Source organism: Netta rufina (assembly GCF_964035555.1).
Source record: "Netta rufina genome assembly, chromosome: Z".
Taxonomy (NCBI): domain Eukaryota; kingdom Metazoa; phylum Chordata; class Aves; order Anseriformes; family Anatidae; genus Netta; species Netta rufina.
Genome location: NC_140126.1, coordinates 8,090,140 through 8,114,677, shown reverse-complemented (window position 1 = coordinate 8,114,677; position 24,538 = coordinate 8,090,140). Strand labels below are relative to the sequence as shown.

The 24,538-nt window shown below is 39.9% G+C and overlaps 1 protein-coding gene across 1 annotated transcript in view; it reads left to right on the top strand.

Moving 5' to 3' along the window:
• Nucleotides 1–24,538, top strand: part of ADAMTS12 (ADAM metallopeptidase with thrombospondin type 1 motif 12) — a gene marked incomplete at both ends in the record, with an annotated part of 169,511 nt that overhangs the window by 131,727 nt on the left and 13,246 nt on the right. Inside the window, 5 exons of the mRNA XM_084305715.1 lie at nt 2,054–2,298; nt 3,664–3,805; nt 13,050–13,176; nt 20,310–20,520; nt 23,080–24,231. Coding sequence (XP_084161841.1) covers nt 2,054–2,298; nt 3,664–3,805; nt 13,050–13,176; nt 20,310–20,520; nt 23,080–24,231 — 1,877 coding nt within the window. The remainder of the gene's footprint in view (nt 1–2,053; nt 2,299–3,663; nt 3,806–13,049; nt 13,177–20,309; nt 20,521–23,079; nt 24,232–24,538) is intronic.

The window sequence follows — 24,538 nt, the reverse complement described above, 5'->3', positions numbered from 1 at the left end:
AATGATAAAGTCAAAAGCTCTTTCCTGATTAGCTTTCCTTTCAGAAGCAGATAACATTCATTGAGAAATAGGGTGAGGTTCTAGGAAATCAAGAGATAATTTAGCTAGTCAAAAAAGGAAGGGCTAGGGGGAAGGAGTGTGGTACATTGACCAAATGTAACATCTGTCACAATACAGCTGTAATATATTTAAAATCAGGTTTATGAGCAACAGCAGGTGATTCAGACAAATTGTTTTGCAAAAACTTGAGACGATACAGGCTTTATGTTAGAACCAAAACTGATTGTTTTTATATTTTGTGTTTTGAGCAAATGTTATTCCAATTACATCTAGAAAAAAAAAATCTGCTGGAAATAGGACACCAGGGTTGCAAGGCCAAGCTCTTGGGACATGATACAATTAAGATTTTGCATGCTGTTTTAATTTGGCATACTTGTGAGTATGCCATCTAATCAGGTCTTTATTCACACGATCACACACTGTGCTTGTAATATGTCTCCACCGCACTGAATGAATACAGCATTTGGGACAATCATTAGACCTTGGTTGTTTATAATAGACCTAGACCTCTAGTTTCCTATAATAGAAGTTATTCAGTAATCCTAAGGATTTTGTTATTCCCTTCACCTATGAAAGACTGAAAGGTTTAAATTCCCATGGTCAGTGTAGAAAACTTGTAAAAGATGGCAACCAGAGAAAACTCTCTCTGTTTAACATTATTCACAGGAAAAATATATTGAATTTAATTAGGAAGAGCCTGAAGCAGACAGATCCAGATAGATCTTTTTTTATTATTTTTTTTCATTATACCATTGTCAAAATATGACAGTAGGACCAACACATATCACCTTATAAAAGAGCAGTAAGGAAAATTCAGATGTTAAAGACTTTGGGACACTTACTGCAGTAAGTTATTTAACAGCAAAGGGCATATTAGTACTTCAGGTACGTGGATAACATTGATTCAGAAGATCACTAAGTTTGGCCAATATGGTATATGTCAGTGTAATAAAAGATGATGTGCTTATTTCACAAGAAAGGTGAAGGGGATGTGATTCTCAGACTTAATTTGTGACCTCAGCCATGTGTGATGAGAACTGAGGAACCACATACATATACTGTAGCCAAACTTGAAATAAATCAACCCAAACTGCAGCACACGCTCCCAGGGCACCTGCTTGAAGAGCTGGTCTTCCATCAGATTTCTTAAGCCCACCCAGGAGCAATAGCAAGAAAACTGAATTTGTGTTCAAATCTGTATGCGAACTTCCTATTTTTACAGTTTTCATTCAGTAGCAATAGTAGTTACCTCTAAGATGAGAAGCACTGAGCTTGATTTCTTGTATTGCCTGAAGTACAAACAAAATTCTGTAATAGGTTCACTGTCTTTATTCTTAACACACATACCAATAACCTTTTTTTACAGATACTTTTGCCCATGAATGAAGAGCTGTTGATCTTTCTTATAAAACTCAGTAATTTATAATAATGTTTAACTAATCTTAGTAATTTGAGGCATTTGAATGACTTTCAGGTTTTTGTAGCAAAGCTATGTAAGGGAAATAGTCACGGAGAAGTAACTTAAGACAAGGGATGTGAAATTATGTACATCTACAGATGACAGATGAAAAAGTTCCTTGCAAATTGAAAAGACCTTTCCTACAACATGCTGTTAACCTACTGGGACTCCATAGCCTTTCTCCAGAGCACTCACATTGCAGTATGCCAGAGGCCTCAGGTGTGTTTATAAAGATGTTGACACTTACCAATGGAGTAGAGTTCATCTGGTGCAGCTCAGTAAAGCATTCACCTCCATATCCCTTCTAAATGCCACTATCATGGCCTAAACACATCACATATTCCCCAACTGATACTGGAAAACCTGGCTTGGGAAGTCCCACCATTAACTAACTGAAAAGAATACCTTGAGATAAAAGCTTTGTGATAGCACATTTGTATATACTTTCAAACAAAGCTGATGTTTTAAAATATCTGAAGTACAATGCAATGTCATTTTTGTGGTTCACCTCCCTGTATCTTTTTTGTCTCTTAGGATATGTTGATATTGGGCTAATTCCAAAAGGCGCAAGGGGAATCAGAGTCACAGAAGTTGCAGAAGCAGGCAATTTCCTCGCTGTGCGAAGTAAAGACCCAGAAAAATATTACCTGAATGGAGGTTTTATCATTCAGTGGAATGGTGAATACAAAGTGGCAGGAACAATATTTCAGTATGACAGAACAGGTGATCTAGAAAATCTGACTGCTCCAGGACCCACCAATGAATCTATATGGATTCAGGTAAATAGGTTATCTCTAACAGAGCCTGCTGGGTTTGGATGGCAGCGGAATGTATTGGGGCTTTGACACTGAGGCTGGAAAAATGTGTATATTTTTAGATAATGATATTAGCATGCTGTCTTGCAAAAATCACTTAAGCTATTTAGGAGAGAAATGAATTGCCTTCTCAAGCAACATGTTGCTTGAGAAGGCAATTTGTCATAACTGAATGTCAGAGTCTGACTATTAAAAGCAAGTATAATTCAGTGTGGCCACTAGGATAGGAATCCTATCATCTGTTGTTGGTCAGTCCTTTGCCCAAACTTCACAGTCTCTTATGCCAGTTTAGACCAACTGCTGTGATGTGAACTGGACCCAGAGGAAAAGTAACTGTCATAGAAAAGCAGCTGATTTCAGGCTGGAAACAGTGAGAGCTAGCAAAGTGACAGCAGTGACAGCTTATACTGAGCAACAAAGTACAGCATTAGATAGACAGATCAATAGTTTACGGTAAGTAAAATGGATCTGTTTAGCATATACTAAGGTTGCTACCTTTTATTTCTCTTGTATTGCTTTATAGATTCTAACTTAAACGTAACCAACTTCTGTTAATCCTGCAAAACAATATTTTTAAATTGCCCCTTTGTTCTGTGAATATATCTTTCTTTCATGGCTTGTTTGCCTGTGTATCCACCATGCCATTAAATAAGTGCTAGATGGGCACCACTTTCACACCTTGAATGTCTGGAGAGAAGGCACATCTAACATGTAACTTAACAATCACTGTCAGGAGCAAAGCCAAGGAAACAATTAGAAGGAAGAATAGAAGTTCATTGCCTCACTATTCTATCCCTTGAAAATGTTTTTCTTCTCTCCCTTCTGTTGGCCAAATGGTGAATTTATTGGGTGGCTCATCTCAACTGGAATTTTCCTGTTTAATCCACAAACACTGAAAAATAATAAAGCAGTATTTGAATAAAATCTGTGGTTTTATGATCTACTGGATATGTTTAAAAAATTTTTCATATTGTAGGGTTATTACCATTTATAATGGTGGTTGGCAATAGCTCTTAATCAGCAGCGCATTTGCCAGTGCCTTGGATGGACTTTGCATTATCTTTTCTTACAGTCAACAGGATGCCAATTATGTTGACCCACTTATTCCCACCTATGCTTGCAAAAGTGCCTGGCAAATAGCTGTGTCTTAGAAAGGCCCATGTGTGCACCACTGTCAGCACACAAATGGAAGATTTGCTGGTCTGAATTTCTGAACTGGTGGTAGCTGCTTTAAACCTTGCTGATTCTTCTGCTTTCACACTTGGAAAGCTTTGGACCAGTAGATTATTATAATAATAAATAATTAAATAAGCTGCACTCTTTCTCCAGCTGCTTTTTCAAGAGACTAACCCTGGAATCAAGTATGAATACACTGTACGTAAAGAAGAAAGTCATGAGAATGAGATTGGAGAGCCAGAGTATTTTTGGCAATATGGAGAGTGGACAGCCTGCAGTGTTACCTGTGGAAGAGGTAATTCCTCATTTTCTTTTTCTATTAATTTTTGACTTTGCTACTGGCCAATTTCATTTTTGCTTTAAATTACCTGGACAGTGTTCTATTTCTTTAAGAGGTAAGGTTTTACTTGCATTTAGTGAGAAAGCATACATTGTAATATATTTTGGCTTTAACATAAAATAAGTTAAAAAACCTATTTAAAGCAAGTGGCTTTGTGTAGTATCTGCCTTGAAATTCTCAACCTCTCCGAACAAAAATGAAAACCTAGTTTTCTTTTCCTCCTAACTTATTGCCAGTATTGTTTGCAGTAATCCTGCTTACCAGCATGTTGTGGTTTAACCCAGCAGGCAGCCAAGCACCACACAGCCGTTCACTCACCCCACCACAACTCCAAGTGGGATGGGGGAGAGAACTGGGAGGAAGAAAAAATAAAAGTTGGTGGGTTGAAATAAAGACAGTTTGAAAGGACAGAAAAGAAAGGGTAATAATAATAATGATTATGATTACGATGATAATAATAGTAGTAGAATGTACAAAGCCAGTAATGCACAATGCAATTGCTCACCATCCACTGACCAATGCCCAGCCCATCCTCAATAAGCTGTCCCCCCGACCCAGGTCAGCCACCCCATATTAATTGTGTTTTATTTTTTATTTTTTTTGAGACTCTCAGCACATAGCACCATGTGCTTTCTTGTTAGCAAAAGAAAGCTTTTTCGTTAGGTACAAAACAAATGTTTTGCTTAATGGCATGCTGTATGTTTTAGCTCTGTTACCTATTTGTGGATAATGTTTAATATAACAATTGACGTGATAACAAAAAGGGGGGGGGGGAAAGTGTTATTAGACTGCTTATTATGTTTTTATTCGACATCTGCTCTGCTTTTCCCAGAAGTGTTTCTCACTAAGTAAATTACAATCCTGTGCACTACCTTCTGGCTAAAGAACTGTGTGATTTGGCTTTGATTTCTAACAACCACATGATTACTTAAATAGAGGACTGCAGGATATGGGGCTTTTTTGGTTTTTTATTTAATAAGTGGCTTCTCCCATTACCGTCTTTGGACTCTTAACAAGTATTTCTTGAGCTCATGGCTTTGTTTTCTGCATAGGTAGAAATGATGTGTTTTAGGAAAGATAGTGAACTTCTTGGTATGACTGCACAGGGGAACCAAGAGGTGCATAACAGTTCAAGAGCATGGAAGCCTTCTCAGTTCTTTGTGTTCCTTCGAGGACAGGAGGAAAGGAATTAGTAGACCCTTTGCTCTCTTTCACCTTAGATATATATGTTCATAAGAGGCGTTTGAACAGGCATGAAGAAATATGTGGTCTACTAATGTATAATGAAGTCAGGGTATTGTCCCTTACTCACTATTTAGAAAAAAAAAAAAAAAAAAGGAAACCCTGGCATAGAGCTTCAGTACATCACTTGAACCTGGGGAGTTCTGATATTACAATCTGTTTTCATTTCTCTGCAGGTATATGATGCTTAATCTGACTGTGCTCTGGGCTGCCTGAGTGTGCACTAAACATGCTGTTGTATTACCTTGGCAGTGAGTCTGAGTTAGCTCTGGCCCTCCAAGGCACCACACCAGTGAAGTAACATAGCAGGCTTATGTCTGGATGAGCAGAGTACAAACACATCAGCAAAAAACACCTGGAGCTCTGCTGCATGAGAAAAACAGGAAGTATCAGCAGAGAAGGAGTATTGGGAAAATGTTAATGCTCCATCAGCATAGAAATATGGAAACTCTAAAGTCTTGCCTCATTTAGCAAGTAATGGTTATGGTAGTAATCGTTTATGTAGAACCAGAAATTCTCACACAATTGCACAGTATTGTGTTTTGATCCCCCCAAGTTGAGCTCAGGAAAGAGAGGCAAAATAAAGGCAGAACTGAATGTTCCCAATGTTGCTCCATTAATCAACACATTTCCTCAACTTCCACAGAACTACCTTTTAGGTTTGAATAATGAGATTGATTTTATCTGAATGTACAGCCTGTTTAGATTCAGAATTTAATGCCATTGGCAGCAACAAAGCTGTAGTGCCAGATCTCAGACATTTAAAGATTTCCGTAAGGTTTCTAAGATAAAGTGCGTTGAAGTAGGCAAGAAGATTATCTTCAGCTATCAGTATGCTACCTGACAGCCCTTACTGAAGACAAACCTTTAATGGGGATCAAGGAGATAAAAAAAGTTGCATTTGTTTAGACTAAATGTGGTAGTGAAATAACCTTCAAGGACTTATGCAGTCATCATTTGGTAAATAATAAACTAACTGTTTTTCAGGATCAAAAGGAGGGCCAAGAAAGATGAACTATTGAACTAACTCTGATGGGTATAGCCAGTGGGAGAAATTGATCCTTACCTAGAATTTTTTTTAGCAAACCTGGGCCTGTCTAAAGATTCATTGAAGGCCTCTCATCAGCATGGGTTGATATGGTAGCAGTAAATCCAAGAGCCCTTCAGTCTTCTGTAGCAACAGAGATCAGGACAATGCAAGCAAATTATTTGCAGAGCCAAGAGAGGAATACTGAGTTAGAGAGTGACAAATGGGACTGGAGGCACAAGAGCAGGCTGATCCAAGAAAGCCTCTTCTGTCTTAAGAGAAAAAGTAGTTCTAACCTCATGATACATTTCCCTTGGATATGGGTCTGTACCTGGAAAAATTGCCAATGATGCATAATGTCTCTGTAGAGTGAGGTTGTCCCTTCTCAGAATGACCCCGCGGAAGCTCCTTATAGACATTTTCTGAAAGGCTCTTGGCCTCAGGATAGCACCATGGGCCTACATTGCTGTGCTCTGGCCCATATCCTTCCCCAATTCCATTGCAACTGTGAAAGAAAAGAAGTAAATGTGCTTAAGTTTTCTAGCATCTCCTTCACATGCCCCTGTCTTTTGTAGTCTCAGAGAGAGAGTGAGTCTGACCAGCCCACAGTAACAGTATTTAATAGGGAAAAAATACAGTCTGAAAAATCAATGTCCTTAGGGACAAAGGAGCTGAACAGAGATAGCAACTCTTTAAGGATGTTTTTCTTAGACCACGAGAACTCTCCAACCCCTTGTGTAAAAAGTGAGCAGGGAGGGCAGAGGAATGGGATGGCTGGGCAAGGACCCTCTGGTCGAAATGAGGTGTGCACAGGCAGTGGAAGCAGGGACATGTGGCCTGGAAAGGGTACAGGGATGTTGTTCTGATGTGTAGGGATGGGATCAGGAAAGCCAAGGCACTGATAAAGCTGAGCTTGGCAAGGGATGCAAAGAACAAGAAGGGATTTTTGTAGGTACATTTGCCAGACAACAAAGGACAAGGAGAGTGTTTATGTCCTCTGAAAAACGAGAAGGGTGAGCTGGTAACAACAGACATGGAGAAGGCTGAGGTACTCAGCAAGTTCTTTGCCTCAACCTTCACTGCCAGTCAGGCTTCCCACATCTCTCCAGTCCTGTCGTGGTTCCGCTCGAGTGGGCAGCCGAGCTCCACCACAGCCGCTCTCTCACTCCCCCTCCTCAAAGAGGAATGGGGAGAAAATATGTGAAAAGGGCTCAAGGATTGAGATAAGGACGAGAAAATCACGCAATAATTATTGTAACGGGCAAAACAGACTCAGCATAAAAAGATAGTAAGATTTATTGCTCATTACTAACAAGCTAGAGAAGTGAGAAACAAAGGAAAGAAACCAAAAGCACCTTCCCCCCCCCATCCACCTTCTTCCATCTCCTCCCCCCAAGGAGCAGGGGAACGGGGGAATGGGGGTTATGGTCAGTCTACAGCACTTATTCTCTGCCACTCCTTCTCAGTCACTCTCGTCCCCTGTGCTGTGGGGTCCCACCCACGGGATGCAGTCCTTGATGAAATGATCTGGCAGCAGCTGCCCACAGGCAGCAGCTCTTCCAGAACTGCTCCAGATATGGGTCCGTACCACGGGGTCCATCCCTCAGGAGAAAACTGCTCCAACCTGGCTCCCCTACAGGCAGCAGCTCCTGCCAGGTCACCTGCTCCTGCGTGGTCTCCTCTCCACGGGCTACAGGTCCAGCCCAGAATCTGCTCCAGCAGGGGTCTTCCACAGGCGGCAGCCTCCATCGGTGCAGGGCCACCTGCTCCACCATGGTCTCCTCCATGGGCTGCAGCGTGGAACCCTGCTCCACTGTGGTACTCCATGGGCTGCAGGGGGACATTCTGCTTCACCATGGTCCTCACCACAGGCTGCAGGGAACTTCTGCTCCGGCGCCTGGAGCACCTCTCCCCCTCCTTCTACACTGACCTTGGTGCCTGCAAGGCCGTTCCTCACACTCTCTCAGCTGCTGTGTGGCGCAGCGTTTTTTTCCCTGTCTTAAATATGCTCTCATACAGGCGCAAAACAACATCTCTTATTGGCTCAGCTCTGGAAAACAATGGGGCCCTTCCCAAACATGGGGCAGCTTCTAGATCTTTCTCACAGAAACCACCCCTATGGCCCCCTGCTACCAAAACCTTGCCACGTAAACCCACTACAAGTCCCTAAACCTGTAGGTGAGGGCTGGGGGAGCAAAGTTCCTCCCAGTGTAAGTGAAGAGCAGGTTGGAGACCACCTGATAAAAATGAACAGGTACAAGTTTATGGAGCCCAATGACCTGCGTCCCAGGGTCCTGAGGGACTGGCTGATGGAGTTGCCAAGCCTCTCTCCATCACATTTGAAAAGTCCTGGCAGTCAGGTGAAGTCCCTTATTACAGGGAAGCTAGGGAGGGACTCTTCATCGGGGAGCAGAGTGACAGGACAGGGGGGATTGTCTTTAAACTAAAAGAGGGTAGGTGTAGATAAGATGTGAGGAGGAAATTCTTCACTCTGAGGGTGGTGAGGCCCTGGCACAGGCTGCCCAGAGAAGTTGTGAATGCTCCATCCCTGTCAGTGCTCAAGGCCAGGCTGGACAGGGCTTTGGGCAACCTGGTCTGGTGGGAGGTGTCCCTGCCCATGCCAGGGTGTTGGAATTACGTGGTCTTTAAGGTCCCTTCCAACCCAACCCATTCTATGATTCTGTGAATATTTTCTGTACAAAAGATACCTAACGCTGTGTGCAGGGAAAAGAATACTTGGCAATAAACAATATCTATTTGTTGTGTAGAAAATAGTTTGGTAATTACATTGCAATCCATTCGTGACAAACTCTTAGGGGGATAATATACAATAAAAATCATAAGCTTTGCTCCGTCCTCTCTGCAGGGTAGTTGGAATCTCTGATTGCCATTTGCTTTAGGCAAAAGAAAGGAATTGCTTTGCAGTCAGAAAGTCTGCATTATGGAAGGCGTCCTGCAAGCTCTTTCACTGTCAAACTTGAATTGTGCACAGCAACCCTCTAGCCAAGAGGGTTGTCCCTCCAGAGTCTGCTGTCCAGCCAGGTAGCATGTAAAGCCCTTAAGCTTCTTTTATAGGAAGATTAATTTGAATGCCTCACTGAGTATTTTTCTAGACCCATTATACTTTCTACCCATTATGCTGTCTTTACATAATGGTCAATTAGAAATTACAAGTTAAATTACTTTATACTTGTCAAAAGGCCATAGTGATGTTTTTTAGAACTAGCTTTGAGTGGCATTGAATGTAACAAGAAGGAAAAAAACACAGCACAGCTGCAACAAAGGGAGAGTATTAGGCAACTTCAGAAATGTACTTCTTCATAGATAACAGCAGTGATTGGCAAATTTTCAAACCTTTGCAGAGGACTTGACTGTAAGATTTGTTTGGGGGTTAATTGTTGTGTGCCCTCTAAATCCTTTACAACTGTTATCATGACTGTTTTGCTAAATTACCTCCAGGTGTTCCTGAACTGAAATGTACTACTAAATGTGTAGCATTGAGATTAAAAAAAAACAAACACAACAGTCACTGTGTTTTCCTTCATGATTATGGGTCTAAGTTTTATAACACTAAGAATGTAAAGGCTGGTTTTGTATTGCGTGAGTGCTTTGTGCATTCACTGAATGTCATTCATTCAAATACCAAAGTGAATTCTTTGCAGAGTATTTAATGTACAACAGTGACAATTTAATGTTCGAACTAGTGAATTTTACTATCAGATATGCTCTTTTGCACACACAGTTTCTGTGTCTGCTTCTGGAGGTGCAGGACCTTTGCTTCTGTCATTCTTAGCCTTAACTTCACCCAAACCGAGAATCACAGAATGGCTTGGGTTGGAAGGGACCTTGAAAGATCATCTGGTTCCAAGCCACCTGCCATGGTGGGGCTGTTCAGCCAACAGGATTCTAATCTCTTTCAAACCCATCCAGACGCAAATGATTTCAAACCAGTGCTTTTTTTTGTTTGCTTGTTTCTTTCCAAACTAAGTGAGAAACTGGGAGCTGAGTGTGTCAAATTTCTATCTCCTGTCTGAAAAGTTCTTCTGCATTATGGTTGAAGTGGCACAGAGAAGTAGAAGTGGTCTCTGAGCAGATTTAATCAAAATTAAGACCTGTGCGAAAGTTGGTAAACCAGGGTCAGTGTGAGGTGACTTGTTTTCTATTGTTGCACTGTTTCTAGTTCAACTTGCTCAAGATGAAAAACCCAGCTGTGTTTTGTTGTGTCATTATATGTATACCTATATATATTTTACTCTCTCTAATCACAGAAAGGGTAATCATATTATCTATCGGGTTAGATAGGAAAAGCAAAGAGGAATAGTATAGCTGAAAGCAAGACTTGAATATTCAATAGAAAAATGGGGCTTCGGATGCATAAAATTTCTATTTAGGGCAGGTTCAAGCTAATTTCATGAACCATTCACCCAGCTTAACTTTCTTTTTCTATCTCTTTTTCTTTACTGGCTAAGGACCTTGAAAAACATATTAAAATTGCACACAAGGTTCCTTCTTTCTTCCAACATATCTCAGCTAAATTGAAGCACTACTATATTTTTAAGATGACAGCTTTCAAGAAAATATATACGCATCTATATGTGTATATAGAATTCCTTTCAGCTTTAGAACGGAACTGTACACCGTCATGAGGAAAAAAAAATGAATGAATGATTTCTTTAAACATATGCATCTATCCCAGAACTTTCCAGATTTTCATACTACTGTGCAAATTCATATAACTTTCATAATAAAAAATGTGTTTGTGTGAATAAATTCGTTTATTGACGCCAGTGATCAGCAAATGTTTTATGGAAATGTACAGCCTCTAAACAATACTTCTGCAAAGGTTTATAGTGGTTTTAAAGTGAATTATAGCAGCTGAAATGACACTAAAAAATTGTTAGAGCAAAAGAATTCTTCTGTAGCTTATTTACATTTGTAAGAGCAACATATCATATGATTTTGAAAGGAACAGAAATGTATTTCTGTGAACTGCTTTGTTTACAACTAGCAGAATGGCTGCTTACTATTCCAGTTACATTTTCCGTAGCATAAAACAGGACCTTGCTCCCTGGGAGTCCTGCACTGAACTGAAAAGCATTCTGCTGCTTGGAGTCCCTTAGGAAGAGGAGAGCCATGTCTGTGCTGCAGTCAAAGAGGCTGTGCTGTCATGCAGCTGCTGCCACATCACATACCCTGGAGCACGAATGCCTCAGCAAAAAGAGTATTAATGGAAGGGCAGGGCTGCAGTCCCTCTCATTCTCCCTTTTAGGTGAAACAAATACATGTTCTAGAAAATCAACCCTTGTTTATGACTATAGGAGGTTCAACATCAAATCCCATGCTGGCTGTGGTAATGGTTGCATGCATTCTAGTCACAAGTCTGAAAGTAACTCCAGAAGCTGTAGCATTTTTTCAGTGTCACAGATCTGATATCTGGGAGTGCTATCAAAAGGGGATAAAGGTTTCCATCTGCTTCATGGAAAGAATGACCCAAATATGGATAGAAAGTTTTTAATTTTCTTCTGTCTTATGGAGATCTTTTTCAGTAATATTTGGCTATAAATTCCCCTTCATATCTGCACTCCATGTTCAGTTCTCCCACCAAGAATTACCTTGATTGGTAGCTTTGGATTTCCTAGTATTAGATTTGGCAGTTTTTTTTTTTCTGTTTTTTTTTTTTTTTTATTAAAATTTTTGACTGCTGTGATATTATTTAAATCAAAGTAGTAATAATGCTAGCATGAATTTTTAGGACATACATTTTCATTCTCATATATGGGGATACTGTATAGATGAATAGAAGTGTGTGCTGCATAGAAGAATATTTTCACATTTCCCAGGCATTATTACTTACAGATTGCTGTTCTTGTCTTCCAGATCCTCATGCTGGTTATTAGGAGGTATGAGAGAAGGTTAAGCTTGATTCCTAAAAATACTGCAAAATAATGTAACGCTTACCCTGACACCATAGTAATAGTGTTACTAAGCCCATTCCCTCCTGGGAGAGGGATAAAAGTGGCAGAGACAGTGACCTAGCATCTGCATATTAATTGTAGTGAATTAATAGCAAAATTGGTTTAATAGCAATGAATAAAAATATTTCTTCAGTCTTATTACTCCTTGGGATTTGTTTGGGTTTGCAGCACAGAACCTACCTCAAATTACTGTAAAATTCTGTGGAATACAGGCCTCTGGTAAGTGATTTTCTTTAGGTTCACAGTAAGGTTGATGCAATATTTTGGTTCATGTTTTTTTCCCTTAAATGAGCAGGAATTTTAGTGAGTGTAACTATTAGTAAATAATCTGAATTGTATGTATGGAATATCTCTGTCTCCTTCCGCTGCTGTAATTTGCCTCTTGTCATTAGTGCTGAGTATTAGTTATTTTAAAAACAGATCTTTTCCTTTGTGTTACAGCATCATCATTTTAGGTCATTTGCATCAGAACTTTTAAAAAGCAGAATTCAGCATTAGCAGGGTTATGTTTTTTAGGGAAATGCTGTGGTTTGTTTCCTGCTTAATTGCTCATTCCAGAAGTACAAAGCAAAGATCACGAAAAATTCCCTTGCTGCAAACAGCCTGGTGCTGCCACATTGCATCTTTGCTGTGCCTGATTTCAGGATATAGGAGCCCTTTTGGAGACTGGCAATTTAATTGTGATCAGACAAAGTGCTTTCTAGTGTGTTGTTTCAGCTAACTGATTCAAAAGAGCCATGCATAACACTTTTTCAGCTTGTTCTGTAAGTATACTCATACCTGACTTAGCCCAGGCATTCAGCAGAACTGAATTTTACTCCAGAAGAAGTCACACTGCTGTTGCTGTATTCTACGATGAAGTGCAATCGTTGTGTACTTGCCATGCTAGAGAATTTCTGCAGCTTGTCCCCAGCCTACAGGGATTACTTTTTCCTTTTTTGTCTTTCTCTTCCAGGGGTGCGGCGCCAGATTGCCCACTGCATGCGAAAGGGAAGCGGAGCGATCAAAAACTCCTTCTGCGACCCAGCAACACAACCAAATGGACGACAGAAGAAATGCTATGAGAAGGACTGTCCGCCCAGGTACCAGATGCTGGGAGGGCCCTTGTAATCTTGTTTCAGAGTCGTTCAGAAGGATATGTTGGTTCTAATACCAGATTAATGTGACATCTGCAGTCTGCCACAGTGACAGCTCCTAAGTATTTCAGAGTGAGGTGTCAGAAACCCAGTAATAGTTAAATTAGGAGTGTGCTGCCCTGTAAAGTTTCCAGTGTGAGTTGCTGAGCAATCTGCTGTGAATGGCAGAGACTGCTACCTGTCTGTATAGATACTCTTTTCATTTAGTTTAGGTGCAGGTGTGCATGCAAGCCATGTAAATTCTTATTTTAAAAATTCTGTCTTAGCTCAAGCAATACTGTATCACTGCATGTTTCAAAACCCAACTTGCAGAGAAGATTTTTAAGCCTTTTTATGCTGTTTTTAAGTATTTTTTTTTAGATTCCTTTGTCCTTTTTGTGAGGAAGGATGATTGGAAATGCACACTTTTTCATAACTCTAATTACCATACCTTCTTTATAACACTTATGACATCTTTTTTATTGTATCCCTTCTTATTTCTTTCCAGGGAAGTGCAGCTTTTCTTCATTCTGTGTTCACATGGGAATCATTTTTTTCTATTCCCATAGCATTATTGTAATGATCTTTTTCATCTCTCTTTTTTCTGTTTTACAATTTTAGGGAGCATGGTAAGGAAGATTAACCACAGCAAACATTCCAGGTGACAGCAGCCTGTGGCTGTAAAATAGGCACAGATTTGCTGGAAGGTATCAGTGGTGCAGGGATGTGACAGTACAGTTCCTGTTCTTGTTGCTACAGTCAATATTGGTTTTAATTTTGTGTTTTGGATGCTGGAACATCTTGCATATCTTTCATTTTCTTTGAAAATCCTTTATCATGATGTCCACAGTGGTATATAAGTTTTTACATAGTAATTCTAGTTAATTCAGGATCAAGTCCAAGTCATTGCAGTGATTTCCTTAAAGTATACCATGTTATCTTTGTCAGCTGCAATTTTCATGATGCTTTAATGTAACAAATTGTGTGGCTGTTGGTTTTATTAATCGTTTCCAAGTATCTTCACAAGAGAGTATGATGCCTCCTTTGGGAATTATATCTTTATGGCTGCAGCCTCTATAAATAACTGTTAAAAGCATAAGCTGTCAGCATTTCATAGTTCTGTATAGATTGCTAGGAAATCAACTGACAATAGATCAAACTTATTAACTAGTTGACTACTTAAGAGCCGAGCCTTCCCACGTGTGGGGGAACTTTGTATTTATTACATGTATAAACTGTTTTATTTATTCCAAAGTTTCAAATGTGCTCAAGTTACCCCATTTACTCTAAGTGGTTGCATTATTCAGGCCTGTTCTTGAAAGTGAGGGAGCAGAACTTGTCCATTATAAGGCAGATCATGGAATTACATTAAGTGTGAACCAGGCAGAAAAGCTCTCGTATGCTGCCAGTTTGAGTGATGCTTCTCAAGCTCATTCTGCTCTGCAGAGAAAAGGAATAATTATCCTTCTGAGGACTTCAAAAAATACTTGACAATTTTGCAATCCTCAGTGCAGGAACCCCAGACAACATATACTTCTAGAGTCAATTTCCTTATTTATTTTTATCTGAACAGAAGAATGACTGTAGTGTGACCATCTAAGTAAACCCCTATTCTGGTTTCCAGCAGGGCCATAACTACATGCCTAAGGAGGAGCAGACAAGGCAAGCATAAATTATCTCTCATTCTAATACTCTTAGAGTTTCCAACTGTTTTTAACTCGAGGCATTTCTAGAGCAATGTATGCCTTCTCTCTGCAGTAATTCAGCCTCCCTGTGCAACTGTGAAATGTCTTTCATACACATCTTCCTTTGCAAGAAGTTTCACATTTTTAATTCCTACTGTGTAAAGAACCACACAGTTTATTTATTTTGAATGTGGCTCTTACCAGCCTCTTTTGGTGGCCACTAGCTCTTTTAATAGAAGAGCTGACAGTGAATAGTGAGTTCCTATTCACCCTTCCCAGGATTTTGTAGATCTGGTCTCTGATCCAGGCTGTGGTCCCAGCATGGGGTTTAGCTGGTATTTACTTTTCCATGACATATGTGTTATCCCTAACCCAGACAGGTAGTCACACATAAAATCATTTAGGTTGGAAAAGACCTCTAAGATCATCAAGTCCAACCCTTAACCTAGCACTGTCAAGTCTACCACTAAAGCATGGTCCTAAGCACTACATGTACATGTATGGTGAATACTTCCAGGGATGGTGACTCAACTGCTTCCCTGGGCAGCCTTTTCCAATGCTTCACAACCTTCACCAATGCTTTCAGTGAAGAAAATTTTCATAATATTGAACGTAACCATCCCCTGCTGCGACTTGAGGCCATTTCGTCTTGTCTCATCACTTGTTGCTTGGGAGAAGAGACCAACCCCACCCTGCTACAGCCTCCTTTGAGGAGGAGCTGTGGAGAGTGATGAAGTCTCCCTGAGTCTCCTTTTCTCCACACTAAATAACCCCAGCTCCCTCAGCTGCTTCTCATAAGACTTACTCTCTAGGCCCTTCAACTTCAGACATCTCTGTCTGAAGAGCAAGTAGGCACTTCAAGCACACAAAATACTGTGGTTTGGTGGTTGTAAAGAAAATCTGAATGTTAGAGAAAGGTGTCCTGTACAGCACTATTTAACACAACTGAGAGTTCAAGTGAAACTGCCAAAAGACAGGTGTTTGTAGAGAGGTGCTAAATACTGTGCGCGAGCTGAGGACAGTGTCATTAAAAATGGCACTACTGGGAACCTTTGGTTGGAGTTGTAGCCACAGGACTGGAACTGCTAGATGATATCATGCTTCCCAACAGCAAACCAGTTTCTTTGTGGAAACATCCCATCTGAAACAAGGATGCTGTCTTGCACAACCCTCCTATGATCTGCTGAATCCTCTGGATGGAAAATATGCTACCATGTGCCTATCGACTAGCTGAAAATTAGATAATGTATCAAATGGTAGCTACAGGCAAAGAATAACATTAATGTTTGTAACTTGCATGAACCAGGTCTTATCTCATCAATCCATTTCAGGAAGTTAATTTTAAACTGTTTAATGACAGGCTTCTGCAAAGTCCAAGTCTTAATATTTGTCTTGTGTTGTTTCTTCCCCACGCTTCCTACTAAAAATCTGGGGCAATGCGAATATTTTAAATGGAGCAATACATGTGTACCACGTGTTGACTAAGAACAAAATAAATACAGTTGAATAGTTGAGAGTGCAAACATGATAAGGCTGCTCATGTGAAACTCCTCAACAGGAGTGACTGTGGCGTGAATGTATGTTTTCCATACTGCACTATGGAATGAGGTTTCCAGTTATATGTTTCTTGGATAGGCAGGGATTTTGCTCCATAGGTGTTCATGATAAAAATCAACAGATACTAAATGAAGAAAAAGAGAGCAATTTTAACTACTTGTGCTCTGAGTAGAAGTTTTACCCTGCCTGTACAGAAAATTGCCCGAAGCAATTTTAAGCTGTCTAGCCCCTTGAACAGAGGAACCATAAATAGGATATTTTCAAAGTACTTGGGATCTCCTGCAATATCCAAATTTATCTGCTTCTTTACAATTTTATTGTATTGTCCTGCTTCTAAAGTGTTTAGCAAACTTCAACAGCATAATAAGAATGTAAAGTTTTGTTTCTATTATAATACTTAGACCAAAAAACAGTGCCTTGTTAATACGTGCTCTGCCTGGTGCTGTACAAGTATGCGTAGTTAAAGAAGACAGTCTTTCCTTAAAGAAATAGTGAGAGGGCAGGAATATTGAGCCCCATAGGATGAAAACTTAGGGTTCCAAAAACTTAGGTTCCAAAATCCTAACAGGATCCTCATTCAGCATACATCATCTAGGCATAGACAGACAGGGCTGTTGGGCTCTGCCTTAATTATTACAGACCTTGAAAACTCAGCATGATAGGAAAAAGAGAAGTCTCATTCCAGGCAGCCGAATGCCCCCTGAGAAAATCAGATTTTGTCCCTACCTCTGTCCCAAAATTGTTGTTATAACAGGCAAGTCACATATTTTTCAAAAATTATTCTTATGTGTATGCTCTTCATTTTCTGAGTGCATGATTGGGTGCTACTAGCTGGATTGTAGAAGAGCTGAGCACTCACAGCTGCAGTGGAAAATCTACTGAAGTTATGTTTTCACCATACAGACTGCTCTCTAGTTTGAGAGCCTCAGGAAAATTTGTACTCACACAAATTAGTTACCCAAATCATACACTTCATTTGTTTGTGAACACAATCTTTCTGTGCCATACCTGCCTGTGGAGATAAGACAGTCCCGTCACTTTGTAGGGACAAGGTGATATATTAATATTGAAGAGCTACTCATTCGCTCTCATCAGGCTTCAGTTTCTACCAACTTTTCCCACCACAATCAGCACAGCTACCTACTAGTTTTCTTCCTCATATCCTTTTCTTTGCCAGGCATCTCTGTGCATGTGATTGAGGAAAAAAAAGAAAAAAAAGGCTTTCTATAACCTGCCAAAAGCTAAGTCTGTCTGGTTGTGCTGTCCACTCTCTAGCTTACAGCTGGGAGGTCTGACAGCTTGGTCATCTCAATTTAGAAGTTGGGTGTGTGGATCTCAGATGGCTGTGTCAATTCTGGCTGTGTTCAGAAGCCACCTCCAGTTTCGGTCATGGCTCTGCAGTGTGGAGACAACAGAAGCTCCTAGATGACTGGTGTTTTGTCACTCACGTGGCTGCTCCCTTATGTGTAGTCCAGGACCTGCTTTGGAGCACCCTGCAATAGAACAGACAAGTAGATGGCAAATGTTCTTCACTCCTTGCTTTGCCTGTCTTCCTCTTCTGCAATTCAGAAGTCTTCAGTGGGGACCACAAGAGTCAGACTCTATTTCCATGTTAAGTTTCTCATGACTGAGTGTTTAAGACAGATGCGTATACACTAGAATGTAAATAAGAAAAATGCACCATTAGAACTTCAGTTACTGATGAGAATAAGCTTTTAATAAAAGCAAGTTCTTTTTTGAATTGTGTATGGTGAACAAGGTGCTAGTCAATTAACTAATTGACTCATCAGTACCATCTGCTACCTACAGTGCATGAGGAGGGGTTCAGTGGAAAAGTTCCATGACCAAAAGTAGTCCATGAAGGTGCAATAGGATACAATCTTAATTCTGGGATTTCCTAACTTCAGAGAATTTATTTTCTTCAGTGACTTTTTAAAAAATGTTTTGTGTGTGCTAGCTTTTTAATAATTTACCATTGCTGCTGGTGAAGATAGGTTCTGTAGGAAACTGATAATTTAGCGCTAAGAGTTCAGTACTTAAACCTGCAAACTGCTGAACCCTCACTCAGAGCCACATGAAAATAGTGAGGGAGGGGGTGTCAGCTTAGCATGTTTGTAACTGGAAATACGTGATCTGGTTCCATTAAAATTAATAGGGCAATTCACATACTTCAGATTGCATTTGTGCCAAAGCGTCAGCTGTTTACAAGATACTAGAGATGATAAAGAGAATTGGAGAGGAGATGCAAGAGATGAAAACAACCCTGAAATGACTTGATTAAGGTTATGATAATATCTTTTTCTCTTATTTTTTTGTCACATACATCTGAGGTGCACTTTGTCTTTCTTTTTAACTAGTTGTTAGCTTTACTTTGTTATTCATAGAAACCTGATAGAGCAAGAAACACTCCAAAGAAAGGCAGAAGGAGAGAATTAATTTGTTCGTTTTATTACAGCAGTGTCCAGTGGCCTCATGCAGGGCTGTGGCTGTGGGTTACCATTCCACCACATGCCCCAAAGGGCTTACGGTGTAATTTAAAAGGAAATGCAATATGTATTCATAAGTAAAGAGAAGGAAGGTGTAGGTACCCCAGAGGAGACCAGATGGTTGCACAAATGAGCTGTATGTGTAGCTTGATTGCTCTGAGTCTTTTTTTTTTTCTTTTTTCTTTTGGAATGATTATGAGTAGATATCAGTGCCTATCGGTGCCTTCCACATCAGTGACAGCTCATTAGCAATTGAATAATAAATTAGTCAGTAAACAGAGGATGAAAGTTGAAAGGGGAGAGGGATTATCAGCAAACCGAAGAAGCCAGAAATGCAGTAAGATGGGAAAGAAAGCAAGAAGATTGTGACAGATCCAGATGAATGCTGAAAACTGCAATAAAACCTGCCATAGAACTTTGATGTGTTTATCGAAATAGGTTTATTTTGCTTCAAGTTCGTTGGCCTAAAAAGGAGGGGAGGAAAAAAAGACAGTAATTTTGGGTATAAGTCCAAAACTTTTTTTTCCCCTTTTTGTCTAGAAAAGCATATTTCTTTATTCATATTTCTTTATTCATATTTCTATATGAATTCATATTTCTATAAAAGCAAAATACATAATGAAATATATGTTCCTGGTGGGGGCTTTGTGTGTAAGGCTTTGGCATGACTTACTTCAAAACTCAGGAGCAACTTACAATGTCTAGGAACATTTTTAGTCTGGAGTTCACAGCTGAGCTAAGCTGCCTATATAGCATCTTGGAATAGATGCTATATTCTTGCCGAGGGTACTCTAAGCTGCACTGGAACACTGATCTGAGATGAAATATTTAATTTTCATTTGGTAAAGCATTGCACAGTATGCTATGGAAGACCATCTGTAATCAGGAGAGACACAAAAGGGGCTTGTTCTTGCTTTATGAAGGAACAAAGTACAGAAAAGGTCGCTGTAGTACTGACCACCCAGCTAGGCCCAGAGATAAAGCACTGCTGGGCACTGATCCTGCAGGGGTGCAAGCAGCATAGCTCTGACTGCAAGCAGTGTGGCTTCTGGTCTTCTGATGTCAATAAGCCTTGCTGCTTGCCCTTGTGCAGGGAGTACAGTGCCAATGCCAGTTTGAACGCTCCTGCAGCACTGGCTCCATAGACACGTGTGGTGGTCTGTTCCACCTAGCTGTTGTAATTACACAGCCTCTGATGATTCTGATTTGTTAACTCTTTCTGTATTATTAAGGTAACAATAAGCAGATAATACGATAGAGTAAAAGGATAAGTATACTTCCTAGCAGTTACTCAGTCTAGATGTGAAGGAGTATCTTTAATGCGCTGGTTATGGATTATATTCTGTAATGCTTTGTATCCCCCATTTTTCAGATGGTGGGCAGGAGAATGGCAGAAATGTTCGACAACATGTGGCCCAACGGGACAGAAGAAACGAACTGTACTTTGCATCCAGACAGTAGGATCTGATGAGCAGGCATTGGCTGTCACAGAATGCCAGCACCTACTTAAACCAAAGACCCATCTGTCATGCAACAGGGATGTCTTGTGCCCATCTGACTGGACAGTGAGCAACTGGACTGAGGTAAATTCATGTCACCTGTAGCATTAAATATTTGTTTTCTGTTTTTTATTTTTTCAAAATGACCCATCATAATCAAGGGAAGACCGATGATCTGCTTTTTGTTTTTTTTTTTTTCCTTATTTTTTAACGAGTCTTCACAAGAGAAAAAAAGCTGCACTGTTTGCTGGCTGATGACCTCAACAAGTGTAGAGTGTGAGATGTTTCTATGGTTTTGGAATGCTGAGCTATTGGTGCCACAGAGCAGTGCATGTTTGCATGCACAGAATTCTATGCAATACAAATTACTGCTGTGAAACAGATGGGGAAAGCTCTGTGTCGTGTCTACAGGAATACAAAAAAACTTTTTCAGAGTTTTTACATTTATATATCTTTTACATTTATATCTCTGTCATTTTTTTTGCAACAGCATGCAAGCGTTTTACTTCTAGTATTAGTTTGAAGCTCAGATTAACACTAGAATATCTGTGCGCCCTTCAAGTATTAATTAAATATTGTGCAGTTATTTCACTGACAGCTGATGAACTGCAGAATGTGAGGTGGTCAAGTTAATAACTGCAAAATAGTTAATTTGTCTAAATATACTAGAACACATTCTGCAATATATGCTAGTATTAATTGGGAGCACTCGTTTTTTATGCTCTGTCCTACATTTTAATCTGTGGAAGGACTTCGCACTCCTTAGCTTTCTTTAGATTATGTTGCTGGTATCTGCAGGTGCTTCCCAATTTCACATTTCATTGAAACCCCAACATGCTGAGCAGTCTACTTCTACATGAAACCTAAAAACACACCAAGATACATCTTTTGGGGGAAAGAAATAGGTTTTGAGTCATGTGAAATTTTAAAATTGTTTTGTTCTGATATAGTAAGATTTGCTTATGTTTAACCTCACAAGTAGGCAGTTTTGTGTATCTACTGAGATAAGAACATGTAACTGATAATCATGAAAGCAAATGCACAACAAATATTTCCATTTCAGATGTCAATAAAATTGAAATTTAACAGGTTTTTCAAAACTTCCCAAACTTTTGTTTTTAAAAACTCTTCTGTCTTCTTTCTCCTATTTCTATTTTTTTTATCAAACTCACTAATGAGTTTGATAGCAGATTCAGGATAATGAGCTAGCTAGTAGAATTTTATGATGGTTTTATTCACCTGCAAAAAGTGGGAGTTGTGGGGAGGAGGAGTATGGGCTCAATTATTTCTCCTGAACAAATGACAATATTTTCAGGATGTCTGTAATTGGAGAAAGTTTTGTTTTGTTTTTGCTGGTAAATTTGAGAGAGAGATTTTATACAGGCAAAACTTCCTTTTACTCTGAACTTACTTTGCTGTTTAATTTGTGTTAATTAGGCAGATAATGAGGATGAAGTGTTACAGCCATTCTGAAATCTCTTTTTAGTACTTGGCTGTAATCTGACGCAGAGGTTTTCAAAGCTAGTTCTTGGAGAAAGACAGATATTGTCCCAGAAAGCTAATGAGGTTAGATGTTCTTTTTAATTTACCAGAATGCTGATCTTAATTGTCCAGGTGGCAAAGTAAGTGTGTTGTATTTCTCTGGAAGCAGCAACATAATGCCAGCAGTTACTGTCTTCCTCAGTAGGCAAAATCCTACTGCCAGTCACAACAACTTCAGAGGTTAAATTGTAGCTGATGTAAACTTGCATAGCTCTGAGTACACTAAATATGCTACGCTGCTGGAAGCGCAAGGAGGACAGACAGAATGTCTAACGAATGTGCCTGCTCTGAGGTTACTCTGCTTTCTTCCCTGCACCTGTTGCTGCAGAGCTGATGTTACTGTACTGGTGTTGGCAATGCAGGAAGCACCAATAACACAAGGTCACAGGTCTTTCTACTGCTCTGTGACCTTGACTAGCTCTAAGAAGGTTAGATAACCCAGGGATTTTAAAGTGCTGGCAGTAGGAGTGTTTGTAAGTGTGCTGAGTACCTGGTTTAAACCAGACACATAGGTTAATTGTAGTAGTCCATAATTTAGGAGAGACGTGAATAGCCCTGTCAGAATAAGTCTGCCTGCACTCAGTCTGAATGAAAGATCCATTTCATAAACTCAGCAAGGCTCTAGGTGTTGCACAAGTAATCACAGCAGGTTTGTGGCATTGTGAGCCAGATAGATGCTTTTGATGGCAGCTTTTTCAGTCTGTTTTTCATACTTTTGGTGGTAAGGGTGTTGGCTAAACAACTTTTGTGATTGTTTCACAGTAGAAATCAAATTCTGGCATATTTTTCTAGAATTCCATATTTTGTCTTTATCAAGTAGTTGTTCATCACTCAACTTGTCACTCAAGGTGACATTTACTCTTCTAAAAATATGGCAAAGGCTCCATGATAATAGGAAATCACTAAAATGAAGGTCTTGTTCCTCAGGGGAAAAAAAAAAAAAAAAAAAAAACACAAAAAAAAAACACACACACAAAAAAAAACCTGTTATTGATTATTTGCAATGATTCTTCTTTATTGAAGAGAGCGGCCAGTTGTTGCTTAACTTACTTGTACAATAGAATGAAGAGAGGTATTGTATTAATTCTGTTTCTTCTGCAGTGCACAGTTACTTGTGGTGGAGGGATAAGGACTCGGAATGTTACTTGTGCCAAAAATAACCATGAGCCGTGTGATAGTTCCAAGAGACCAAACTCTAAGGCTCTGTGTGGTCTTCAGCAATGTCCTTCTGCTGGAAGATTTCTGATACCCCCACTGGCACCCAGAAGAGGAAAGATCATAATCAGAAAAACAACAACAAATCCCAAACGGAGTCATCCTAACAGGATACCCATACCTCTACCAAGCCCAAGGTTCCATACAACAACAAAAACTCCCAATCCTGAAAGCGTAACTCCCTGTTTGCCTACATCCTCTAGTTTGGGTAATGTCTCTGAAAAAGAAGGAACAACCAGCAAAACATTAAAAAATAATTTTGTTGGATCAACTGGTGTTTACAACTATCCTGTTGTTTCTACCGAAAATAGTTCACGCCAAAATACTACTTTGTGGCCTTTTCATAATAGCTCAAGTACCGAAATTATAAAGCATGCTGAAAATGTTTCTAAAAGTGAGCCAGTTTCTACTATAGCAGGTGAGGTGCAAAAAAGTGAGTACACTCCTGTCTCCTCTTTTACCAGTAGTCCAGAAATAAGTTCCAGCTATGATTACTTAACCGAAGAATCTGATGACATTGACGGGTCAGTAGGAGGCAGTGGGAAACCGATTGATCATCTTTACAGCACAGAACACGATCCTGAAATTACAACCAGGAGCACAACGATAGATACCAGCTCTCACATCCTTCAGAATGAGAGTGTGACTTCTCACCTCCCTCCAGCATCTCTTCCCCAAGAACCTTCTGCACTCCTTCCTGTTAGCAGAACAGCACAAGGGTTGGCATTTCCAACACCAGCAAACTCTATTAGTCTGCAAGTTGATGCGCCTAGCATAGAAATAACTACCCAAGAAGCATCTGTTACAGTAATGCCCACAGTGTTTGGTAATGTACTGAGAGACGAGACTGACAACAGAACAGAAATAAAGCTCCCTGCCAACATAACGTCCAGTACACAATCGTCAGCTCTTGAGCATGCTACCAGGAACCAAAGTGCATCTGATGGGGTTTTGACGAATGTCACAGAAAGTAACCACCTAATAACATCCAACAGTTTGCCTGGTGATGCCTACTGGATAGTAGGGAACTGGAGTGAGGTAAGTTATTTTTAACTCGTAAGTAGTGGAGAGCTTGTCAGCTCTCTGAACCACTGTTGAGGAAATAAATCTTGCTTTGTCACAATTAGCTGACATGAATAGCATAGATTCAAATGAAATATTAGTATAAAAAATGGGTAACAGAACTTGGAACATCTAGCATTAGGCTGCTTAAACAGAATGTGTCCGTTTATGGATTCTGCAAAACTATGCATAGCTCTTCCAGGGACATGACATTCAGGGTTGACTGTAACCAGAGATACCTCGAGAGTTTTGTTTTAAAGCATAGCAAAAAGATAAGCTATTA